Here is a 25,782-nt window from a genome sequence, read left to right on the forward strand (position 1 = left end):
AGAAAATGGTCATCGTCGATTTGATATACTTTGTTATCCTAAAATTGGTGATATCTTCTCTCAGGGCTTATTCGCACGTTTTGGATCATAGGTTAACCTTTTCTTCGATCTAATATTTATCCTATCAGTCAACGAGTGGGGTAGTTGGGTCGTTAATCCTTCTTTGGCCTCCCCCAGTCTACTTAGCACGTTCTTCCAATCGTTTTGCTATCATCAAAAGATGCAATAACTTCTTCTTAAGGTTTCAATTTTCGATAAGAGGATCGATAACAACGTCTTCAAAATAATCTAACGTAAGTTGTTGTCTTGTGTTTATATGCCGTGAGAAAAATTAAGATAAAAATAAAAACATAAAGATAAAGATGAAGGGGAGCGAGATGATCGAATTTTCGTAAAAAAAAAAAAGAAAATCAATTTTATTTTGAGTTGTAGAACGAAATCAAGAAGATACAAAAATTGAGCAGGTTCGCTTTTAATAATTATAAATATTACGAAACAAGACGAATATCTTTTTAGTTGGCTTTAAAAAAAAAAGGAGAAAGAATAGAAAAAGATAAAGGACGAAAAAAAAAGCTTTTCGATGCAGAAGCTTTGGTTGCTTCTTTTTTTTTTTTTTTCACCATCTGCACTCTCGTTATTACTCCTACCATTTTGCCATTGTACTTTCAAAAAATGACGAATCTTGATCGTGAAAGATAGACAGATAGAGTAGACGACCAACCAGACACGAGTTTGAGAAAAGACAAAAGACAAAAATAAAGAGAAATAATATTTAAATAATAAGAAACGAGAGGTGAGAGAAAGAATTGTGATTTAAAGTATATTCAGTCAAGTTGTAGTATCGTTGAAGTTTATAACGAAGTGTCCGCGAAATCATAGTTTTTTATCTTTCGGCTTTTTCAAAAGCGTGCAAACTCGACCTAGAAAATATTATTGGCATGGGGAGGAAGTAGTGATGGTGGTGGTGGTGGTAGATTGGTACAACGTCGGTACTTTTATTCGGTCCCTAGACCAAAAACGATTTATTACACTTTGTTTTAGTCCGGGGGATGTTTTTAGAGCAACCGTATGAAATTCCCTCTTTACCGATTTAAATTAAAAAAAATACAGAAAGTTAAAAAAAAAGAGAAAGAGAAAGATAGATAAGTGAGGGTGGCACCGTTCAAAAAAGGATTTTTATCTATGTGAAGTAATTTAAGGACACGGATGATGCTATCAATTTATACTGCATGACAAAACTGAACATTCATTTATTATAAAACGTTTCTTCGAATAAAAAAAAAAAGAGTAGGAAAAAGAAGACATATATTCTAAATTAAATATAAATTAATTAAATATAATGATAAATTTGTAATAATAATTTAGGAAATTTTTCAAGTCAAGATATAATGATATTTATATATTTAAAAAAATGTATATAATGTAGGATTTATATTTCGAGTTTTATTAACAAATATCTTTATTAATCTTGTTATAAATTATATATATATTATATATATAATTTTAATGATTGAGAAACGATAGAAAGACTTTGAAGGCCGAGGTTGTAAGGAACGAATCTATCAAGTATATTGATTTTGCACATCAAGGTTCGTTCGTTAAAAATAGGTAATGCTAAGGAAACGGATCAAGATAGGACGGTTATTTATATTTGAATTTTCAAAAGATAGATCTTACTGCTTTTAGAAACTATTTATTTATTTTATCGGTATGCTAGAATTTCTTTTTTTTTATACATATACACATATATATGCATTTATGCTACGTATACGCGAACATATATAAAAAGAACGGGATATCAAAAAGATATTTACTTGCTTGAGTAAATAAAAACAAAAGGAAAAAGAAAGAAAAAATGTACCGACTCATAGATGATAGAAATTTTCGCGAACGTTTAGAGAAAACCGATATTCCTGTAAGTTTTCTAAACAGAGAAGAACATACTTCGAGCATGCGCCAATAGTACAACAACGTCGATAAAGTCTTCTTGATATTTCAAAGAGAAAGTACCTTGTTCTCTTTCTATCTATATATATATATATTTAACCAAAAAAATAAATAAGAACAATTCATCGAAATGAAAGATTTGTGTTACGATAAAGAAGAATTTTCAAGTACGATTATATATTATTATTATTATTACTTACATACTTATTCGAATACGCGTTTCTACCACTCCTCTTTCTAAAAAGGAACCAGTTATTACCAGTGTCATACATACATAATAAGCTCTATTGAAATTGACCGTCTTACATTTGCAGACTGAAAGTGAGTCGCACGTAATCCCCAGATGACACGTTACAAATTGTACAAACGACCATTCGTAACAAGACTTATAAATACGTTCGTTATTAATACTCGATGTAAAAATCTGAACCCTTATCATTGTTGTAAACGTCGTAATTGACGTTGATCTCCAGACTATGTGATTGGTCTGCATCTTTTCTACTTCAAAGTTCTTTCATAGACCAGGTTTTCTTTATTTATTATTATTATTATTGTAAATGTTTTATCTTTCTCTTTTTCGACAAGTTTATTAATTCGATCTTATTACAATCGTATAAAAAACGTGGTTAATCGAATTCACTTTTAAGAAGATTTGAAATAAATCGAATGGAATAATCATAAACAATTTGTTTTTTCAAACATTTCTGTTCAATTTGTTCATATTTCTACCTTATTTGTTTTAAGGGTAATATGAGGGTTAAAATTCTGAAACTTCATTTGTTTCTTTTTCCTCGATTGTTGAGATATTTTTATGCTTATGCATGTTTGATTTGTTAGACTGTTTCATAAATTTCTTGACACGACATGAAATATATGAAATGTATCTATAAATAGTAATGAAAAAAAAACCATCGCATGTTAAATGTTTTTACTTTGCAGATATTGTCGTTCAAAGTTCTGAACACCGATTTGTTCTCATTGTTCTTTTTTTAAACGTTAAAAATGTAAATTTGTTTTACACGCAATTTTTCCCATGAATACATCAAATTTTATGTCCTACAAGCTCAATTTTGCCAAGTTATGCAAAAACTTACCGACCCTTAAAATCATCAAAATTAATTAAACGCAATACGGTTTCCATAATTTGGTAATTTATATTTTATACATTAATTACTAACTTATGTTAATAGAATTTTCTTAATATGCAATTAGGCTTATAAACTAGATAAATGAATTATTTAAAAATTGCTTTATTATAAAACAACAACAACAATATAAAACATATAACCAAATATATAAGCCAATAGAAATAAAATAATTAATATTAATATAAAATTAAAAATATAAATACTTTTAAACATATCAAATTTTCTGATACAATCATTCGCGATTGATAGCTTTATTCTATAAAATTTGCATTTCAAATTAAATGCATAAAACTGAATTACTTTTTATAAATTCTGACTTTATTGTAAGATAATATTCCCTTTCAGTCACGGTATATATTTTCGAATAAACGTGGAACGAAAGATCGAAGTGCACCTGTCGATAGGCAATTTACCGTACACAAACGAAATCGCGTTTATTTTCTCTCTCGGTGATCGTAAAAGTGAGCTTATTGACGACATTCGTAGGACCCATTAGCAAACGGAAAATGAAATTACAACACGGGGGGACGGTGGGCAGGGGGTAGGGGGACAGGGGGACAGGGAGAGGAGGAGAAAACACAGTCTAAGAAAGTTTGGAATTTTTATCGAATCAGAAAAAAATCTTCGAATTTTATCGAAGTGTTAAAACCCAAAAAAAGGGGGACCCTTCTTTTTCTTTTTTTTTTGGATGAATCGTTATCACGTCTCTAGACGAAGTCAGAAGGACAGTCTAAGTCATCGATTCTTTTTGTGCGTCGAACTAAACGTTAGATGTGAGTCCTGTATATATACACACGTATATTCGTTCGTATTACACGCACGAAAAACCAAGAAAGAAAGGAAGAAAGAAAGGAAGAAAGAGAGAACGAATTTCGAGCTTTAGAACCAGACGGAAAATTCTTTGGCAAGATGCCAAAAAGACCTAGCATCCCCCTCGCGTGTCCCGACGCTTTAACAAACTACTATCCGCCTGCCAGCATCCCCGACGAGTTGAGAGCAACGAGAATAAGAGAAAGAAAGAGAGAGAGAGGAACAGCAGACAGACAGACAGACAGACAGACAGACAGACAGACGAACGGATAGAGAGAAAGGAGAAAGAAAGAGGGTTGGTTGGAAAAGAAAAATCGAATCCATAGTTCGCGAATATTCTTCTTGGTGTCTGCACGTTTAAAGTGGTTTGGTATGTATTTACAAAAAGAAACAAAAAAAATATAGAGAAATGGAGGAGAAAGAAGAGGGGAGGGGGGAATAAGGAATTCGCGAAAATGTAGACGAACTCGCCAAAAGGATTTACCACCAACTCCGTGCCAAGCAAACTCAATTTTGCTTAGGATCAGGATAAAAAAAAGAAAAAGATCAAATCTACAGTTATCCAGCAATTTAATAATCGCGTGGGACAGCACCTATCGTAGATTGATACGAGAGTTTATCGTAGCTAACTTTTGTGCGATTTAATCTTTTGATATTTGTCGCTTGGTTGTCGCATATTGAAATTCGCTGAGTTTATTAAATTGATAAAAGGATTGTTCTGTCTATCTTTCTTTTTTTCTGTCTGTCTGTCTGTCTGTGCCTGATGTCCTTTTCTGTCACTCGAGATCATTATACCTTCGGAGAGGCGAATGTTTTTTTTTAAATAAAACTTAACTAAAGTGTGTACCGTGTTGGAGAATCGTTAATTTGAACCTCGTCGTCGTGTCATAGCATCAGCAATGTTTTACGAGAGAAATATGCTGAGAATAAGGGAAATATATATCTCTCTCACTTTTTTATCCGGGTATAGATGTCTCGTATTTAAAAATAAATATCATTTCAATGTTCATTTTAAATCTTTCTTTTTTTTTTTTTTTAATTTTTTTTTTTCGTAAAGCCAAAAATAATTGGAGGATATTATGAGAAGCAACGACACGTGGAACCACTTGATTGCGATTGCTTGCGAACGATATACTTATTAGAACGTATTAGAGCGTTGACCTTGAGACACTTGAATTAACTAGAGGTAACGATTAGCGTTTTACAGATTCGGCCTTGCCTTCCATTCTCATGTACTAGAAGAAAATTGCAACGTGTGTGTGTGTGTGTGTTATCACTACGATATAGATTCGCAATGATGATGATGATCATCATCATCATCATCATCATCACAATGAATTTGGAATGAAGAAATTATATACATATCTGCGTTTAATTACTTTCATTTACGTTTACAAGACAATAATGTTTGATCGTGGAAAAATCTTAAAAGGAAATCTTGTCTTACGTATTGTACAACATCGAGATGATATTATCCAGATCGAACTGGCTAATATTAACGAACTCAATCAATACCAGATTAAACTAAATCCTTTACATTTAATCTTTGGTATCGTTATTGTTCATCCTTTTATGTCAAACCCGCAAACGTTTTTCTTTAAGAAATGCTACTTCTAATTTATGCAATTTTTTTCTTTTTTTTCCTATTTTAATCGTAATTACGTGACCAAGAGCTTTTTCTTTTTTTTTTAAGAGAGAGAGAGAGAGAGAGATCTTTTAAGTCAAACTAATAACGTTTCCTTCAAAAATGCTACTTCGAATTTGTGCCATTTTTTTTATTTTCCTTTTTTTTTTTTTTTAATCGTAATTACGCAGCCAAGAGCTTTTCTACGATCTTTTAAGTCAAAGTCGTAACATTTTCTTCAAAAGTGCTACTTTGAATTTATGCACAATAATTTTTTGTTTTTTTGTTTTTTATTCTTATCATAATGATGCGGCCAAGAGCTTTTCTACGATAGGACCACTCATAGAGAATCTTACTGTTGAACTTTACAACTTGCGTTTAGACACGTAGGTATAAAAGACGGCTCGTTGAGAAGCTCTTTTCAACGGTCTTACGCTTCCATTAATTCAAACTCTGAAAGAGAGAGAGAGAGAGAGAGAGAGAGAGAAATGAATAAGACATAAATACATATACATTGGACGACCATTAGCATTCGTCCTCTTCACGTATCTATAATAATTCGAGAATAGCAGTTAGAGTTGATTCACCGTTAAAACTTGTATACCATTCGCGTATCGTAAAATAAAATGAATACAAATTATTAGTTACTTATAAATTATTAAATAATTAGTTAAGAATAGTTATTATTAATTAGAATTATATTATTATTACGATTAAATGAAATTCATTCAATTATTTATTTCGCATAATCAAGTAATTATAACTCTAATTTTTTGTTGTAAAAATCATATTTACATATATACATTAAATATATACATACATACATGCGTACAAGAGAAAAGATATTTCGTATAATTACATATTAACGAGATAAAGGGGAAAATTAGAGAGAATAAAATAAGAGATGAAAAAAAAAAACAAAAAATATAACTAGTTAAGAAACAATAAATCTTTCTGGCAATAATTTGAACAATCTTTTATATCTTTACTCGCGCAGTGATATTACGTAAAAGAAAATATAACTTCAAAACAAAAAAGCAAATTAGAACGATTCACGTTAAACAATTTTTTTTCCCATATAAATTAATTTGCCACAAGGATATCCTAGTTTTGACGAAATTCGCGGACGAGAGATAGATATTCGAGAAAATTATTCCGAACGATATTATCCGAGGATGAGAGGGCGTTGGAGTAATAAATCGATATAGTAGAAACCGATCGAGATTAATTACCACGTTGCTAATTACATTTCACGTTTCATCTTATCCTAATTACGGTATACGTAGATTAACGCTTAAGGGGGAGGAGGAGGGGCAAAATTATCTTCTTATTCGAACAAAACGATTCCTTTGCATTAATATAACAGATAAAATATCACGAATTAATTGAAATACATGACGAATAAGTAAAGAAATCTTTCGATGAATATAATCACACAATTATAAACAATTAATCTCGTGATTTTAATTAATCATACTTTATATCATGCGTATTATTATTTTTTCAATATGGTGTCATCAGAAACGAATGTTTCGCGTGAGACACGATATCTTGTTAAAAATGAAACGTAGTTGTAACCTCGTTTGCTATTCGCTGTTTTAGAAACCGAGGACAGCATAGTCAATTCGAAACTGATTTAATCAATGGCAAGTTTTGTCTTCGTCTCTTGATTACTTGCGCATCTATCTGATTCTTTCTCTTTTTTTTTCTCTCTCTCACTCTCTCTCTCTCTTTCTCTCGCTGTTCTATCTTTCTCTCTTCTCAATCAAGGGCACCCACGCTCTTCTCCTTCTTCTTCTTCTTCTTCATCTCTTTCTTTCTCTATTTGTCTCTCTCTCTCTCTTTCTCTCTCTCTCTTTCTACCTCTTCTTCTTTCTCTTTTTACGCCGTAAGATATGCAAGTATGCTTAACCCAATTTTCACGGACGTTTTCATTCCGCAGGATCATCGTGCGATGTAGCATTGTTTTTTTGTTCACTGAAACCAACCTCTCCCTTTCCTCCCCCTTTCCTCTCCCTAGCACACAATTCTCTCGCAACATTTCTCGCGAAAGTAAATTTTATCTAAATATAATTATATACGTTCGTTCCTTTTCTTTTTCTTTACCTTTTTCTTTTTTTTTCCTTATTTTCTTGTATAATTCTACCTTATTTTTTATTCTCTTTCTCTCAACGAACTTTTCTATTCGTTACTCTAACCGGAGAAAGAAAACAACATTTTCACGAATGCACTCTCTTTCGGGGACACTTTTTCTTTATTTTTCTTTTCTTTTTGATTTTTATCTAGATGTAAACATTGTATATATACATGAATTATATTTACATAAATCATACAAATTATATATTACAATCCTTACGGAGATTAACATATAATGCGTATCCGAGCCTAGTGAAAAATAAAAGATAAACAATTGAGGTCTTAATAATATAAATTATTAGCTCAATATATTTTATATTTTTAATTATTATTAAAACACGACGAATATAGGTATTTTATAATTGCAAGTTACAGATAAACAAGTTAAATTGTTTTTGTTTTTTTTTTTCTATTATTATTACTATTATTTTTTCTTATTTCATTAGAATAATATTAATAACACGTGACTTTTTTCGTCTTGCACAATCAATCACATACGAATAAAATTTATTTTCTTATGAATATACATGGAACATCTTACAAGCACATCCATAAAATGTTGTTACGATCTTTGTATCGTATGGTACATGCGTAATGTTTCGTTTATGACCGTATAAATGTCATAGGAATGATTGCGTATATTATATATGCATTCACATTAATTACAATAGGTTGACGGCATCCGGTTAAATACTCAACAACGAATATACACTCGTTCGCTTTTTTTTCTTTCTTTTTTTATTGTTATCGTTGATATACACACGAATCTTTGATATTCTTTTCTTAGAATATCTTCTATCGCTTGAACTTTATCTTTCGATTGGAGTTTAAAAAATTCCGTAAAATATTTATGTATTTATGTATTTATTATCGCTAAAAAGGCATTACTTTACAACGTTCGTTTGATTATTTTTCCGATAAAGAAAGAAATCCGTAATGTATGCATCATTGAAGAATTTTCATTACAGCAAACGTTATTAACAATAATATTCTATTGTTTTAATTGTAAGAATTCGAGTGTGTGTGTATTTTTATGTCGCGGAACGTGTTCTCCAAAATGGCGGCATATAAAATATCACTCGTGCCCCGGTAATTATGAAATTAGATTAAATTAAATTGAAAAATAATAGATATTATGATTGATTTTATATTTTACAATTATTTATATATTATAAAATAAATTATGAAATATAAACTATTCGTATTTATTTAACTTACAATTAATCGTCTCCTATTATACTACGTTCTTTCGATCAAGTGATTTTTGAAGGAGCAATAAAACGAATCTAAAATATCGTAAAAGTGTATAACACACACACACACACAAGTAGTACGTTATTGTCTCGGGTATAATCGAGCCTTTCAACGGGTCATCGTCGTTCGAAAATGGCGACAAAGGAAATCGTAGTCGACGGTCGCATAGTAGGTGGTAGATGCTTCTTGGTCACGCGACGTGTCCTGAAGAAGTATCGTAGAACTAGAGAGAAGGCAAGCATATGAAGAAGGAACGCGAGTACTTCGAACTTCCTCGAGTAGTTTTCATCGATTTCTACAATGAGTCGGTGCTTCTCGATGATCTGTACTCTACTCTTGCTGCTTTAGCTTATGCCTCTACTTCTGCTTCTACTTTTACTTCTGCTTCTGCTTCTGCTAGTGCAAATGCTGTTGTCTTGGTTTTCAAGTACCGCAACGCAAGCTTCTCTCGAGTAGTTTTCTCTTGCAATAGTAGTCTTCTTGCACACGTATCGCAAATCGTACCTACCGTAGTACCTTCGTAATAAAATAGAAAATCCTTTATGAAATTTAAATTAAATTTTCCTATTTTCACGTAGGAAATTCAAATGATTTCGCATTAATAATTCCGCAGTTTTTACATTGGAAAATGTTATTATACAATTCTCTTTGATTATTACCTCTTCTATATTAACTTTACTCGTTTACTAATCTCAATCAGGACGATTCGAAAATATATTCCGTTCACGTACCACGATCAATCTTTTCTTTCATCAACAGACGTTTAAAATATTGAAATTTTAGATTTAGAAATATATTACCTCGTATTCTTATATACCATTTGTGATATATGTATGATTATAAAATATGATTTGAAAAGATATTAAAATATATTTTGTTAGATTGAATAAAAGAGTAAATGAAACTTAATTTTGTCTATATTTGCCATTATAGACAAGTCATTTTTGTAAATAATTCTAATTCAAATATCCAAATATATCTAAACAAAAAATATAATATACAATTGATATTAACATCAGTTAATATATGATTCAACATTTCGATTAACTGTAAAACTAAATTTAACGTACCCGGAAATAAAGTGAACTAATTTATCAGCCTTATCCGAATTTCAACAGGTGAAGATCCTGGAGAAGGATCGAGAATTTGTTGAAGGAAATTTGTCACTTCCGGAGTTGAAAGAAGGGGTGGCAGGTGGTCTCGAAAGAGAAGAAGATTCGAAGGGAGATTTGGACGAAGGGCAAGAAGAAGAAGAAGAAGAAGAGAAATACAACGACGAGTAAAAAGTGTCACCACGCGTCACGCAGGGGTCGTGGGTCTATGGGGGGCACCGCCCCAGCGGCCCCCCAATTCGAATCCAAACAGAAACTGTTATACCGAAATTCGTGCTATTTTGGCACGGGCCAGAACCACCGCCCCAATTTCGGTCCAACCGTCCAAACGGATGAAGAGAAGTCCATCCAATATCATGAGGCAGTCAAGCCTCACGAAACTTGGTTCTATGATCAACACCGCCGTCAACAAAAGAGCTGGTGAGTTAATCGCTTGTTTTGTTTCTTTTTCTTTTGTTTTACCCTTTTATTTTCGTTTAGCTGGTAAAGTTAGTTGAAATAACATGGAAAAGAAAAGATATATAATGCCAATAAATTTAAGATCGAGCAATGTAAGTATAAACCTTTACGATCAGACAACGTCTCGTAGATATTTCAACTAATGCATTCTCATTTTCCAACATATTTCTCGGTAACACGAGTAACAACGCGAACAGTAATACAAAGATTTAGTAAGACAGGGAAAAATATCACCAAAAAGGTTGCAATATATTATTCGTTTTAAATAGAAATTTATGTGTTAAACTTCAATATTGCATATATTATGAAATTTGTTTTTTTTAAATACTTAACACAAACGTAAAGATATTTTTATTTTCAATGATATTTAAATTAAAACGTGTAGCCGAAGTAATAGATTTTCTTATTATTAATAATTCAATTTGTGTACAAATTTAAATCAAGTCTTGAAGTTATGATAAAACATGTTGAATGTTTTCTGTGAAAATAAATAAAAAAAGAAAAGACATTTTTCGTATGATTGTAGATAGTTTACATTGTTTACTTGCTAAAGGTATATAGCAGGGTTCTATATTAGGTACTGTTCTATATTAGGTACGGTTTCCCTATACGTACACTAAAGAAAATAGTGTCGAGCAGAATTGAAATGTTTATATTAGGTTTTCTGTTCCAAATGAGAAAAATAAAGATAGATAAATATATATATATAGAAAGAGAGAGATAGAGAGAGAGAGTAAAGGGAAAGGGAAAGAAAGTAGGGAGAGTGAGGAAGGAAAACGGAAATTCTTCCTTAACAATGTCACACAAGGAAAACAGCGTAACACATAAACGCGTGTTATGTGTTCTTCTCTCTTACGAATTATCTAGTGAGAAGTGTGTCTTCCGTCGTGAATAGAATTCATTTAGATTCGTTTTAGAAAAAGAATATGTATTATTCGCGAGTTCGTGGAAGAAACGTTTTACATAGCGACTTAAATTGTAACAATAAAACGGACACGAGCGAAACAGAATCCGAGGATGGTTTTTCCGACTACTATTCATATGAAAATTGTGGCCAACTAATAGGTATGTAAATACGTTTTCGTTTCTAAAGGATTAACCATCAAATCCGTAGATCGTCGTGATCGTAATTGTTATGTTTCGTTATCTAATTTCGTATAGGAATTTTCGATAATTACGTTAGATTAATTGTTACGTTAAAGATCGATAAATTTCATTTGATTATTTATAGATTATTGTTTATAACTCTATTAAATACGTATATATTGTGTAAGTTGTAAATTCGCGTGTAGATCCTTGGAAATGATTTATTACGATAAAGAGATGGATGTAATAAGAAAGAGAAAGAGAGATACGTGTCGTTACAGTGGAAGTGTTATTTCGAATTATAATGATATCAGCAGATTCAAATGAATTGAATTTATAGCATACGCGTCACACATACACACACACACACACAAGAAAGTAATATTTCAATTGTACTTACATTTAATCTTTTCGTGTCCTAATCGTTTTTAAAGAAAACCTAGGGAGAGAGAAAGAGAATGAGAGAGAAAGAGATAAAGCATACAATTTTTAAACAGTCGTTATATCATCTTGACATTGATAACATGACGCACGCGTACAAGCACATTATTTATATAAAATCTTAACAGATATTCGAAGGAATCTCAATCATCAAAGAGAAAAATTAATTAATAGTGATAATAGGTTAGTGTTGTAGTATTGGGATAATATTCGAATGTTTATTTGATCGTATTCATAATTTTTGTTTCGATTTATAACGAAGAGATGCGAAAGTAAATGCAGTATTGGGTGCGCGTGTTTGTTAGGACAAATCAATTAACGAATTGTCTCTAATACATAAGGCAATCAGTACCTTCCTTGAGAGCCAACGTTTACGTACCAGTTCGAGACAGTCTCTCGCACATCGTGCTATTATTTCGGCCATTTTGCTCGTGTTTCTTCATAATTTGTATCGTATGTATTTATTATATATAAGGACATTAATCTGCGATATTATTTATTTCAACAAATTATCAATAGTGTCAATTGAGAGATTTATTTGAGTAAAAAATTGTCAACGAAATAAAACGAGATAGTGAGAGAGAGAAAGAGAGAGAGAGAGATCGTAAATTTTTTCTTTCTTCTTTGGTTCATATTGTTCACAAGACGCAATTTAATAGCACACCTGAGAAATCTTTTGTTGAAGATCGACAAAGCCCCGAGGTCTCGATGAATGACTCCGAGTTAAGGATTAGCATAAATCGAGTCGAATAATATTTGACGCAGTTTAAACGATGAAAGTGTTTCGATCTGTCGGTACGGTAGCTCGTAGAAAATCTTTAGACAAATATAAAATTCGATTCTAATTAAATTTTACGGTACGTTCGGGAGAAATTAAATTTAATGCATATTCTATACTTGGTTGTAAGATAAATATGTTATAACGTAAAAAAAAAAAGTGTATCGAATTTTATCGAATAAAAATGGATCGACCGACTTATTCGGAAATGCGTGCTCCCAAAAATTTATCTAAACTGATGAGGAACAAACCATTGTTTTCTTCTATGGAAGAGCTGCATGAGAAACTAACGGAACTCTTAGGTAATGTGTGTTAATTTGAAAATAAGTCAAAAAGGGGATTAAATAAATAATATTCACATTTCTTTTTCGTTAAATTGTAATTTTATCTTTGATTTAATTTTAACTAGCTCGCTTCTTTCTTTTATTACGTTGTCGGAAAGCAAGATCGTTGAAGCTGCACCAATGGAAGATTTACTTTTCGTTAGTATAAATCTTCAGATAATAATGTCGCGAAACGTGTTCGCAACGAAAGAAGAAAGTGAAAGAGTAGAAACGCTTTAATGGCAGTTAATGCCCAGTATGAATTTGTTAGCCTGTAATACATTTAAGCTTATTCGCGCAAGCTTGTTTGCTAGTATACTTATATGCTTACTTACGCATTCAAGTAATACGATATTCGAAAAGAATGGAAGATAAACGATTAAATGGTAAGTATTTCAAGCAAAAAGACGCGGAAGGTTTTATTTTCGATGCATCTGATAACGGCCATTGTTCGAGTTGTGTGAAGACGTCATATTATCATAGTAATGTAAAAATTCTTTTGAGAGAAGATATATTCAACGGTACAACATCCTAGTATGCACACAAGACGCATTATATACTATGTACTTTTAATAACTAACAATAAGCTCGATTATGAAAGCTATTTTTTGACGGTAGAATGATACATATTATTCTCTTTTTTTTCGTCGTCATGCTGTATATTACATCGTAAAATAATTGACGAGACATCAAAGACATTTAATAATTCACTTCTTCGTTCGTATTAATTCCCAAATCGATCTTCTGATTTTGTAATAACCTAAATAAAAATAGAAAAGATTAGTACATACGCGTAACGAATATTTTATTTTAGTGTCGGTTTAAAATATATCGCCTCATTCTCTGCCGAGTTCTTAGAACCGTATTCATTTGGTTATCTCGATTAGGCAAAGCACGTTTTGTGTATTCCAAGTGTACCCACATAGAATTGAAATGCGTTAATATCCTACTTACTAGGACATGAATTCGTGTTTTATAAACCAATATTGTCTACTCCTTTCATTTCAGATTCGTTTCAATCGATATCATAAAATAATTAAACATGCGTTGTTTTTCATTTTCGAATAATAATAAAAGAAGACATCTCGATAATAAAGATACATTAGAAATTAGAAAATCACGCGCGAATATATTCAAGCAAGGGAGAACACGAATGTAAGCTTTTTAGTAAAAATAAAATTCGAAAGTGGCGCGTAAACGATGCCGGAAGGTTCGTCAGAGGTCGGTGATCTTCGGTCGAAGTCGGGGGCGCGAGGCAGCGTCGTTTCTTGTACGCACTAACATGGCGGATCTCGTGAAAGCAACTAAACTTGGTTGCATGGTGTGTTTGTGACGTCACGGCAAGGAGTCGTGTAGCGCGGTTATGCGTTCCTGAATACCTCCGCCATTGAAATAAAATTTTCGAATCGTACGATAGGGCTATTTTGCCTATTTTTTGTATGGTGCATAGCTAGCGGCATGGGAATAACCGCGTTGAATATGTGACGTAGGCGAGGCCCGGAATGTAAAAAGAACCTGTATTAGGAGGAAGAGTGTTGTCTGGTGGTGGCGCGTGTCTTCACTTTAGTGTGAAAAAAAGTTTAACACAAAGCCCTCGGCGTATCATAAACACACATAATTCTTTCATATTTTTGTTAAACCGACTGCAATAACGGCGACGAAGACAAAAACGAAAACGAAAACGAAAACGACGACAACGACGACGACGACGACGACGAGATAGTCCGATAGTAGTGATAATAGTGGCGGTGGCAGGGGTGTGCGCGCGCGAGTTCGTGTGACTTTGCGCGTAAGAAGAAGATATATACGAGTGAGAGAGTATCTGTCGTGTCGTGCTATGCTTGTACTGTGTTTCGTCTCGTGTGTTCTCTTAGCGTGTTCGCATAACCGCTAACACTATAGTCAATCATTTATCAAGCTTTGTACGTGCGGTACGATAAAAACGTGCCATCTTTCTCAGTCAGTTATTTCTCTATTGGCCGTTACTTAAAAAGTTCTTAAACGCGCGTTGCATCTCGCCGCGTGTGTGTATGCGAGATGGCCGGTAAGTAAACGGCACACGCAGAAGAGTCTCTCTCTCCTTCGGGTCTTCTCTTATACCTGCCTTGCATTATACTCATATGTATTATATGTATCTCTCTTGAAAAAAAAGAGAAAGAAAGAAAGAAAGAGAGAGAGAGAGGGAGACACATACAGGTTGTTCACTACCGCGAGTAGTACTATTTTAATGTGTGCATATATGCACATAATATACATATATACATATATACGTCTCTAGTACGCGTGGCTCTCTATCTATACGCGTGTCTTACGAAGCAAGGAAAGAAAAAAGGAATATAAAAAAGCGATAGAAAAAAAGAGAAAGAAAGAGAGTGTGTATGTGAGAGAGAAAGAGTAGAGTGAGAGTGAGTGAGTGAGAAAGAAAGAAAGAAATACAGGGAGAGGAGAACGATCGAGACAGCGTGATTCTTCTGCATCTTTGGCGTTTTCGTTCGTGGTGTGTTTTGTACGTTCCCTACGTTCGTTCATCTACGTTCTTTCCTTCCTGCTGTGGCCGTTCGGTTATGCCGCACCGTACACCGCGGCAGGGTGAACCTTGACCTAGTTATCTCGCGGGTTCACGGGTATATCTGCAGCGCTGAGTGCAACGGGGCTTACCTTCCGCCATTCTTTCTCTTTTTTCTTAACCTTTCCTACGAATATTTATTTCGCATATCCCTCTGGAATAATATTATCTCTTATACGCGGCCACCGCACGCCGCGTTCGTGATTCTTCTTCGGGTTTTTTGGCGAGTCGCGCGAGACCAGATGCGCTTGTCGCCGGTGGCGACGGCAACGGCGACGGTGACGGCGACGGTGGCAACGGTGGCGACGGCGAAGCCGGTAGCGGCTTAGAAGCACGATGGATTACGCCGAAACTTCAAGTAGGGATCGCTATTTACCACCTTTACTTTGTGTTCTTCGGCTTATCGTTTAACTCACGCGTGACTTTACACTTTTCTCTCTTTCTCTCTCTTACTCCTTCCTATCTCGCTTTCTATCTCTCTTACGCTATTTTGCATCGTCTTCTTATATACCCTACTTATATACTACACTATCACTTTTCTATCTCTTCTCTTCTCTACTACTCTACTCTACTCTACTCTACTTCAATTGTGTTATCGTAACGTCTTCCGCGTTCTTTCATAGCGATCAAATAACTCAGCCATGTCGCGGAGCTTTCTGAAGCATCCTTTTTTTTCTTTTTTACCGGCACCCCGTTGTGTTCCATTCGCTTGCATTCCCATTCTCGTTGCAATTGTTTTCAGTGTTTCTAACCTCCTCGTTAGCTTACAATTCTTCATGGAGTTTAACTCTCAATCATGCGACAACGTATGAAGATATATATGAAATTATTAGATTAAGATTTTTATTATTATTATATATATATATATATATATATATATTATTATTATATATATTATTATTTATTTTTACATATTGTTGCTTCTTTAAGATAAGACATTCTATTTATATACGTAAATGTGCATTTATCACTTAATAATAGGATGATTAGTATACAAGAGAAATAACGTTCAGAGATTATTATTGTTCAGAGTATTAGGAAAATTTCATATGTTACAGGCAATGGTGACATTCAGTGGTGTTTCTCACAAGTGAAAGGGACTTTGGAAGACGACGTTACCGAAGGCAAGTATTACTTTAATTACTTTCCATTAGAGGAACAATATACTATTGTCATACGTTAATATAAAATAGGTTCAAAATTATAAGTTATTTAATAATTTTTTTTCTTTTAAATATGTATTTATTTCTCATCGGTATTTCAGCTGATATAATATCGTGCGTTGAGTTTAATCACGATGGTGACCTTCTTGCAACTGGGGACAAGGGTGGACGAGTTGTTATTTTTCAAAGGGATCCTATTGTAAGTATTAAGGAATATAATAGGATTACAAACCATTATTAACCAGACTTATTCCGTACCTATTTTGTTGAATGAGAAAGTATATAGATTAATAAGAAATTATATGCGTTGTTTGTGTGATATAGTAATGTCGTTCTCACTCGAGTGAGATTTTTGTATAGATCTAGTATTTAGAATACTAATAACTTATATTTGCAAACTGTTACTACGTTTGCAGACAGTACAGTCGTTACCAAGAAATCAGTATAACTAGTGATGATTTGAGGTAGAGCTTATGTAACTTCGGACAATCTTGTATAGGTGATCTTTTATTGAGCCATAATAGCTTTTCACTGGCTCTATTAAAGGTAACACCGTGTTCTCTTAAAGGAGACTATTGGTAAAGTGGTTGTATTGAAGGTAGTTTATTCAGTTAGGTGATTAATCATTTAAGAAAGACATTGTGACTGTTAATTTTTAGTGCAAATTTATATTACTGATGTGCCATTACTGCGCTTTGATTATAGAATATTTAAAAAGATATTTCTTTCCGCAGAGTAAAAATAGTATACCACGGAGAGGTGAATATAATGTATACAGCACTTTCCAAAGCCACGAGCCCGAATTTGATTACCTGAAATCATTAGAAATAGAAGAAAAAATAAATAAAATTAGATGGTTAAAAAGAAAAAATCCGGCACATTTTTTACTTTCCACAAATGATAAGACAATAAAATTGTGGAAAGTTAGTGAAAGGGATAAAAGAGTGGAAGGATATAATACGAAAGAAGAAAATGGTGCGATTCGGGACCCTGCTTGTATAACTGCCTTGAGGGTAAGTTTAATCAATGTGATAGAAAGTGTTCTACTATTAAAAATTATTAGAGAGTATTGCATATTTGTATTATTTAGGTGCCAACTATAAAACCAATGGAATTAATGGTAGAGGCATCTCCGAGGAGAATATTTGCCAATGCGCACACTTACCATATAAACAGTATAAGTGTCAACAGTGATCAAGAAACGTACCTCAGTGCGGATGATCTTAGAATTAATTTATGGCATCTTGAAATTACCGATCAAAGTTTTAGTATCCTTTTTTAATCAATTATTTTATGTTTTTTTTTTTACACTTAATTTATACAAAATTACATATACAATGTGTATAGTTGAAAATCTAGTTTCCTTAATGATGATATACAGATATTGTAGACATAAAGCCTACTAACATGGAAGAGTTGACGGAAGTCATAACAGCTGCAGAATTTCATCCTGTAGAGTGTAATGTCTTGGTCTATAGTAGTAGCAAAGGGACCATCAGACTTTGCGATATGAGATCTGCTGCTCTTTGTGATCATCATAGTAAACTTTTTGAAGAACCAGAAGATCCGACCAATAAGAGTTTTTTCTCAGAAATAATCTCAAGTATAAGTGATGTTAAGCTGAGTAACTCTGGAAGATACATGATTAGTAGGGACTACCTCAGCGTTAAAGTTTGGGATCTTCAAATGGAAACAAAACCAATTGAATGCTATCCTGTAAGTATAAAACATTTTGAAGGTGTAGTTTCCTTTTTTTGAATATATTCTTTTGTGAGAATGTAATCATTTATGCATTTTATAATGTTCATATGGGTAATTTTAGGTACATGAATATTTAAGATCAAAATTATGTTCTCTTTATGAAAATGATTGCATCTTCGACAAATTTGAGTGCTGTTGGAGTGGTAATGATTGTGCCATTATGACAGGCTCATATAATAATTTCTTTAGAGTATTTGATCGTAATACCAAACGTGATTTAACTTTGGAAGCAGCACGTGACATTGCCAAACCAAAAACTCTTCTAAAGCCTCGTAAGGTTGGTAAATGCTTTTAAAAGTTTGTATTGTCAAGTAAAAACTGTATGTAAACTAATTAGCCTTATCATGCAATAGGTTTGCACTGGTGGAAAACGTAAAAAGGATGAGATTAGTGTTGATTGTTTGGATTTCAACAAAAAAATATTACATACTGCATGGCATCCATCTGAAAATGTGGTAGCAGTTGCTGCCACCAATAATCTTTTCTTATTCCAAGATAAACTCTAGCACATCTGCATGCAAGTATGTTAGAAAATATTTAATGTAATTTTCAATAAATAAATTTCTTTTTTATAACTATATAAAATACACTATAAGTATTCAAGAATTTATTGTATTACAGATAATACAACGGTATATATTGACGTGAACGAGGCACGTTAAACTAAATGGACACAGTGAAACAATAGGTGTCGGAATTACATTGACGAAAGTCGACTATTTGCATGTCAATAGTCGATTGACCGAAAAGTGGTGTACATAGCGCCGTCCACACAGCTCACGCGTTCATATAAGTTATATATACACCTACATGCAGAAATTTGCACCTGATACCTTGCCATGCGCATACATGTACATAGATGCATGTAAGTCAAAACACATGCATAAGACTTCTCAAAACTCTTAAGTTGACTAGTTCAAATAAGTTTGCACACGGAGTCACTCTCAACTGATAAAATGAATCGTCAAGTCAATTATTTGATAATTGTGCCGACGATATTATTATCAAGTTTTCTTACACCAAACGTGCAGCTGAATTTCTAGCTTGTTCTACTACAGTAATTGCGCTACTACACTATGCAGAGACGGTCAGTGAAAATATCTAATTCGCCCATACGTTATATAAAAAGTGTTTTAATATAACACACCTTATGATCAGTTATACAAATAATACTACAATTACAGACAGTGGATATATAACCGATGTTTCGGCATGAGCTGAATATATTGCACAGGCAATTATTTGCTTTATTTATCCACTAGATTATTAAATTGAGTTTTTAAAAAATAAAGAAAATAAATCGCTATCACGTGTGCCAATGAGATTTTATCGTTTACTTTCATATTCGTGAGTATTTTATGAAGATCATTATATACTTAATAATAGTAATAATTACAAAACATGATAGCACAGTATACAGGATCATGTTTCTTTACTACTTTTTTTTTCTTCTTTTTTTTTTTCTTTATTTCCTGGAGAAATTTGCTACTAAATCTTCGTACTAAACTATTTCGAATATTTATTAGTAAACTCTGCTTAATGCGCATCTAGCTGAATGAATAACATCAGTTACCAAATACCAGAACAAAAAATCTTATACATATGTAGGCCTACACACACATTATCTTGTTTTTATTTTCATAATAAAGCTATTGTTACGTATATTTCCTATATTGCATTAGCTAATATGGATCAAGGAATATATGGCACAAATTTCTGCTTCAAAGGATTCGGGTAAAAAAAATAAAATCTTAAAACAACGTTAAAAATGTTATAAACGATGAGAAAAGTAAGAAGCAGTGTTACGGTACAGCAATAACAAAAAGAACATTCATTTATATAAAATTATTTGTGTAAAAGATAAAAATAGGAACTGAAAAATAATTATATAAAAGAAAATGTAGATTTTCTAAATATTACTCTTATTAATTATTTATTGAAACTCGTATGAATATAAACAGTGAATGAATACAGTACAGTTGTTGATGGTAAGCTGGGCTTGCAGACTTTACATAAAATATGTAATAATAACTTAATTAATAACTTAACACGAGAATAACGTAAAATTTCGAATAAGTGTACCAACGGGTTTAACTCAGTTTGAGTACGGCCAAAGAGCCAAGCTCTCCGTATCTATGTTGTATTTAGTATTTATACCATCTCTTAAATATTGTGTAGTAGAACTATGAAACCTAAAAGAGACAGAATATAATAAGTTTTATCTTAGGCAGATTCAATTGATGATTGCACTAATTTTGAAATACAAAGCAGGCTTCTTTTAAACAACACCACCATATATATTTTTTTACGTAATTAGTATATCTCACCATATACATACTTATGCAGTCTGGATTTTGCTATGCATATACATTGAGGTGCTCCAAATGTTCTTAAGGCTGTCAATTGTGTTTTTATTAATTCTAGCTTCATTTATAGCGTTTTCAATGAATGATAACTTCAAAAACCAACATTTTATGTAATTTTTCTTAGATCAACAATAATCTCCTCATCTTTTAGATTTATTTTTATTAAAATGTGTATTACTTTACCGTCAATTTTCTTATCCGCTTTTTACTTAAATGATGGTTCATAAGTGCCTTGAAGCGCATTAAGAGTGCTCGATTATTAAAACAGAAATTCTAAAGTACTAAATTCTTACAGGTGTTTTTAATACGGATTATAATATAAACAATTTCATAAACACATATGCTACTTCAGGATGCAAAGATTTTGGTAATAAAACAGAGAAAATAAAAAGCACTCAAAAATGTATAAAGCACCAGACTAATGTATATTCACGATTAATGATTTTCCATATCAAGATAAAAAGGAAACGTTAGAAATTTCCCTTTCTTAGGAAATTATTTCCTTCGATAGAGAATAAATATTTTCCACTTTGACACTAATGATTCTTTAACGTTACACGTGAAAAAATAAAATAAAGTAATTTGAAAGAAAGAGAGAGAGAGAGAGAGGAAAGGGGAAGAAAAAGAAAGTTGTTAAATATTCTGTTAATTATAAACAGTAATAATAGATTGACATTATTTATTTTAAAATGACACACACTTAAATTTTTTTTTAACTAGCATACTCTTATAATTATGGGTCTGATAATTAGGATAAACATATTAGTTTTGAGTCATGAATTAACTAATGCATTATTATGCTTCCTGTAATGCAGTTTAAAATTATGATGCTGCGAACCTTTCTCCATAGTCTTCATTAACAAATTTGGAAAAAAATAAGCTTTGTAGGAGAAAGGAAAAATATACTTCTACGATTAAAGATGATCTCTTTCTTCAACAAAAAAAAAAAAAACTGCAAACTAATGTAAAAGAAAAAAAAAGATATTTAATATATCACGTTACAACATGTGATATACATACATCAGAATAATAAAATAGTTCTTGAAAAAAAGTTAGATCAGTTTTAATGATATTGACTGCACTGCACGGATCATGATAATTGCAATGTCATCATATAAAGGATGCGTATATAGACTCTTTGAGACTTTGCTCAATGTATAGAAAATTTGTATTATTTATAAATTGTCAGTTTAAATAACGAAGAAGATGTATGAAATCTATGTTTGTGTAACATGTAATTGCAAAAAATTATCTTGCGTAACAGCAGATCTACTGCTACATTTAGGGAAGTTGTTCCTTGATGTTAGATATCCATGAAAAGAGAAACAAACAAAAGATCAAAAAACGAGGATGTAAAAAAAGAAAGAAAGAAAGAAAGAAAAAAGAAAAAAAAATAATAAGGAGATAAAGGTTTAGAGATTTCATCGATCTCTAAACCTTTTCAACTTCATTATAAAGTATATTATAAGTACATATATATATTAAGGAAATTCATATTTCGTCTTATGTTACAGTCATCAAAAAATCGTAACATTACTTTTTAGTACGTAAAATCATCGTCATCTTCCTTCATCCCCAACCACATCCTTATACCTCAATCCCCTATAATAATGTTACTATTATTATCTTTTCGTTATTTGTTTCAGTCTTTGTTTTTTGTTAACTGCTATGCAGGATTAGTCATGGTAATAACGATGATCTGATATCTTGATTTATTAGATTATATAAATGATTTATCTTCTTGATTGGTTGTTAGGATTAAAAGAATAAATTGAATAATGCGATGGTGAAAGAGGGAGGGAGAGAGAAATAAAAATCATGCGAATGCGGTTAATTCTCTAGGAAGTGCACGCTCGATGATAACGCTATAAGAATAAGTACTTGGAAAAAGAAAAAAAAAAAAGAAAGAAATAGACAAAGAAATGCTTCGAAAAAAAAGATACAAAAAAAAAGAGCGGATAATTTAAATTTCATCTCCGTTGAGATCGTTCAGCGAACGATGCTAAAAACAACGAGGTCTAGATTAAATTTTAATAAGGGAAACAAAGAAGAAGTTGATATTAAAAGCAATACGAGTACTACCTGTCTTCTCGAAAGCCCTTAAATCCCTCGTCTTCATTTTCAACCCCCTCCCCTTCACCACCACTACTATCACCTCCATTTTCATTTCCGATAAGAGAAGACACGTCGTAACGATTCCTATTAATTATGTTTGATTACTCGAAATGCCTTGCGACTTTCGCTACATCAGTACACATCCGGACTAAAAATTGAATTCAGACGAAGAAAGAAAACAAAGAAAAAAGAAAAAAGATAAAGATAAAGATAAAAGGAACATTGAATATTGAGATTAGAACTTTGGCTCTCGCAGGACCTGTCTCGTGTGATAATAATAAATGTCATTGTATCAATTAGCTAAAGCTCTATTTTTATTAACGAGACCACGTAAATACGTATAATCCAGAAATTAGGATTTTTATAGCTCGCAATTTAAGTGTAGTGTCTTTACTCTTGTATTTGCGCGCGCGCGAAGCGCAACACACGATATATAATAGAAAGAGAAACAAAACAAAAAATAAGGAAAACAAAAAAAAATATAAACATTAAACATACACACACGAAATATCCATTTTTGCGTGCATATTATAAATGATTAACTACGCTCGCTGAAACGATTCGATAAATTATCATCGCATTTTAAAGAAATCTTTGCGATATCATGATAATATTTAGAAGGGGGAAAAGAAAATAATAAACGAACGAACGAATGAACGAACAAATAGAATGCAGTGACTGTGCGTACGGCGAACGATACCTAAAAAAAAAAAAATAAAAAAAAGACACATTCTTCGCATTTGCACGGAACGATTAAGCTAAGCTATATTACATATATACATATAATGAGAAAAAAGAACAATATAATATACCATTTTTGTACAAAGTTTCGCGCTGTTATGTTCTCTCTGTACTTTTTCTGCGCTCATTATTATTTCGCGTATAATTTTAATTCGTAAGATTGCATATGAAATAATACCACGTATTGTAATCATTTTTTTTTTCTTTTCTGTAATGGTTTTTTTTTCCTTTTTTTTTCCTTTTTTTTCTCTAAATGATTACTCTTATTGGCAAGTTAAGTATATTTTAAATTAATATTCTTTTTTTCAAAATTCGTAATCGTATAAGTATATTCATGAACGATGTTTAAGAGAAAGAGAGAGAGAGAGAGAGATAAAGAGATAAATTAGAGCGAAAGAGAAAAGAAAAGGAGGGGGTATAACTATTTTAGTTTAACTTATAGCAGCGAATTGTGCCTCGAGTGACTTATTAGCTGACTTCTGCGATCGAATATTTTTCTGAGCATCCCGATCTCTCTTGGAACATTCCTCGGTTCTCCAAAAAAAAAAGAACGATATTATAAATACTGGACAGGGAGACTTTAACAAGACTATGCTGAGACCGATGAACCGGAGTTAGACCAGTTAAGTTGTCAGGTATTAGAACGAGACGCTAACAAGAGAATCGCAATTATGCTCTCGTAAAGCATTATGAGTAAACGAACTATTACTCTTTGCAGATAATATAAATAAATAAATAAATAAATGAATAAATAAATAAAAAAAAAAGAACACTTGTATTATAAACATAGCAAATAATGTTATTCATAGAATATACAAGGAAGCGTGTTACATCTTGATCGATAAATTGTTTTGATGAAAGGATACACATACATCGTGTAGGAATGATTATTGTATGCTGAACAATGAAAAAATGAACAAGATAGATAGAGAGATTTCAATGAGTGGGTGGTATGAACTATTATTATCTGTATGATGATACGAACGTTTGCGTAATCGCATGTGTCCTCTGTGAAAAATAAGGAAAGAGCATTTTCAAATTCCTCAACAATTTGTTTATTTAGTTTTTCTTTTTTTTATGTCGGACATCCCTCGTTCTTTATAATTTTACATTCGATACTCGAATATTTTTTTTAGGATTATTTTCTTTCAAAAAAGTAACGACGACGGATCGAATACAGGAAGATCCGATCTTTTTATCTTAATATATAAAAATATTCATTTAAATTATGATCTTATTTTTTTAGCTTAGAATATTAATATGTAATGTCGTGAGTCTAATCTCGTACAATAATTTACGATTAACTAAAGCTTATCGTTTTACGATATTTCTGTTTTTCTTTTTTAATTATTTAAATAAAAAATCAAATTCTGTTCTCTACCAATAATAAGCTCGACCCACATTACCATCTGAAACTTTTAGAGAGAAAAAATAAACATATAAGCTAATTATAAATATCGGAATAAATAGTAACACAATCGTTACCGTGCTTTTAGGATTTATTATCGATCTTCTAAAAAAGAATATGAAATATCGTATAAAAAATTGATATGAAAGAAAGAGAGAGAGAAAGAGAGAGAGAGTATCCGCGTTATCTTAAGACGCAACATAACACCAAGAAATTTTCAAATCGTAAGAACGACGTATTTCCGTAAAAAAATTTTTAATGAGAGATTGCGAGTGACGAAAGTGGACGTATGCTTCCAAATATAATTATTATTTTATAATAATCTCTGTATACCTCTCGCGCCCTTCTAATCCCAAACCCCAAACCCGCCTCAACCCCTCCCACCCTCCCCTCGCCCTTTGGCCGCGCTTTACATTCGTTCACAGCCATCGTACTATTATCGTCACCATAAGTTATATGTACACGCGAACAATAAAAGTACGTATTAACAACTACTCGATGAAACTGTGAATTTGAATAATAAAATTATCAATGATAAATAAGA

The 25,782-nt window shown here is 32.2% G+C and overlaps 1 protein-coding gene and 1 long non-coding RNA gene across 6 annotated transcripts in view; one reads left to right on the forward strand and one right to left on the reverse strand.

Annotated features, from left to right (window-relative positions):
- Positions 1-25,732, forward strand: part of LOC122523486 (protein phosphatase PP2A 55 kDa regulatory subunit) — a 42,352-nt gene extending 16,620 nt beyond the window's left edge. The window contains exons 3-11 of one of the 5 annotated variants that reach the window (XM_043645252.1): positions 10,038-10,451; positions 16,743-16,808; positions 16,949-17,046; positions 17,582-17,860; positions 17,938-18,115; positions 18,229-18,563; positions 18,670-18,885; positions 18,962-19,129; positions 19,213-25,732. In XM_043645252.1, the coding sequence (XP_043501187.1) occupies positions 10,364-10,451; positions 16,743-16,808; positions 16,949-17,046; positions 17,582-17,860; positions 17,938-18,115; positions 18,229-18,563; positions 18,670-18,885; positions 18,962-19,114 (1,413 nt within the window). In that variant the 5' untranslated portion in view covers positions 10,038-10,363 and the 3' untranslated portion in view covers positions 19,115-19,129; positions 19,213-25,732. Of the gene's footprint in view, positions 1-10,037; positions 10,452-14,188; positions 15,163-15,903; positions 16,043-16,388; positions 16,491-16,742; positions 16,809-16,948; positions 17,047-17,581; positions 17,861-17,937; positions 18,116-18,228; positions 18,564-18,669; positions 18,886-18,961; positions 19,130-19,212 lie in introns of those variants that run through there. The other 4 variants (XM_043645251.1, XM_043645256.1, XM_043645253.1 and 1 more) reach the window with 4 other exon arrangements.
- Positions 13,510-14,189, reverse strand: LOC122523488. Its single transcript, XR_006305310.1, has 2 exons — positions 14,073-14,189; positions 13,510-13,878 (listed from the first exon to the last, which is right to left on the reverse strand). It is a non-coding gene; the product is annotated as an uncharacterized LOC122523488 (long non-coding RNA).
- Positions 25,733-25,782: the final 50 nt, after the last annotated feature.

The sequence above is a fragment of the Polistes fuscatus genome, unplaced genomic scaffold (assembly GCF_010416935.1).
Source record: "Polistes fuscatus isolate 324 unplaced genomic scaffold, CU_Pfus_HIC Scaffold6, whole genome shotgun sequence".
Lineage (NCBI taxonomy): Eukaryota > Metazoa > Arthropoda > Insecta > Hymenoptera > Vespidae > Polistes > Polistes fuscatus.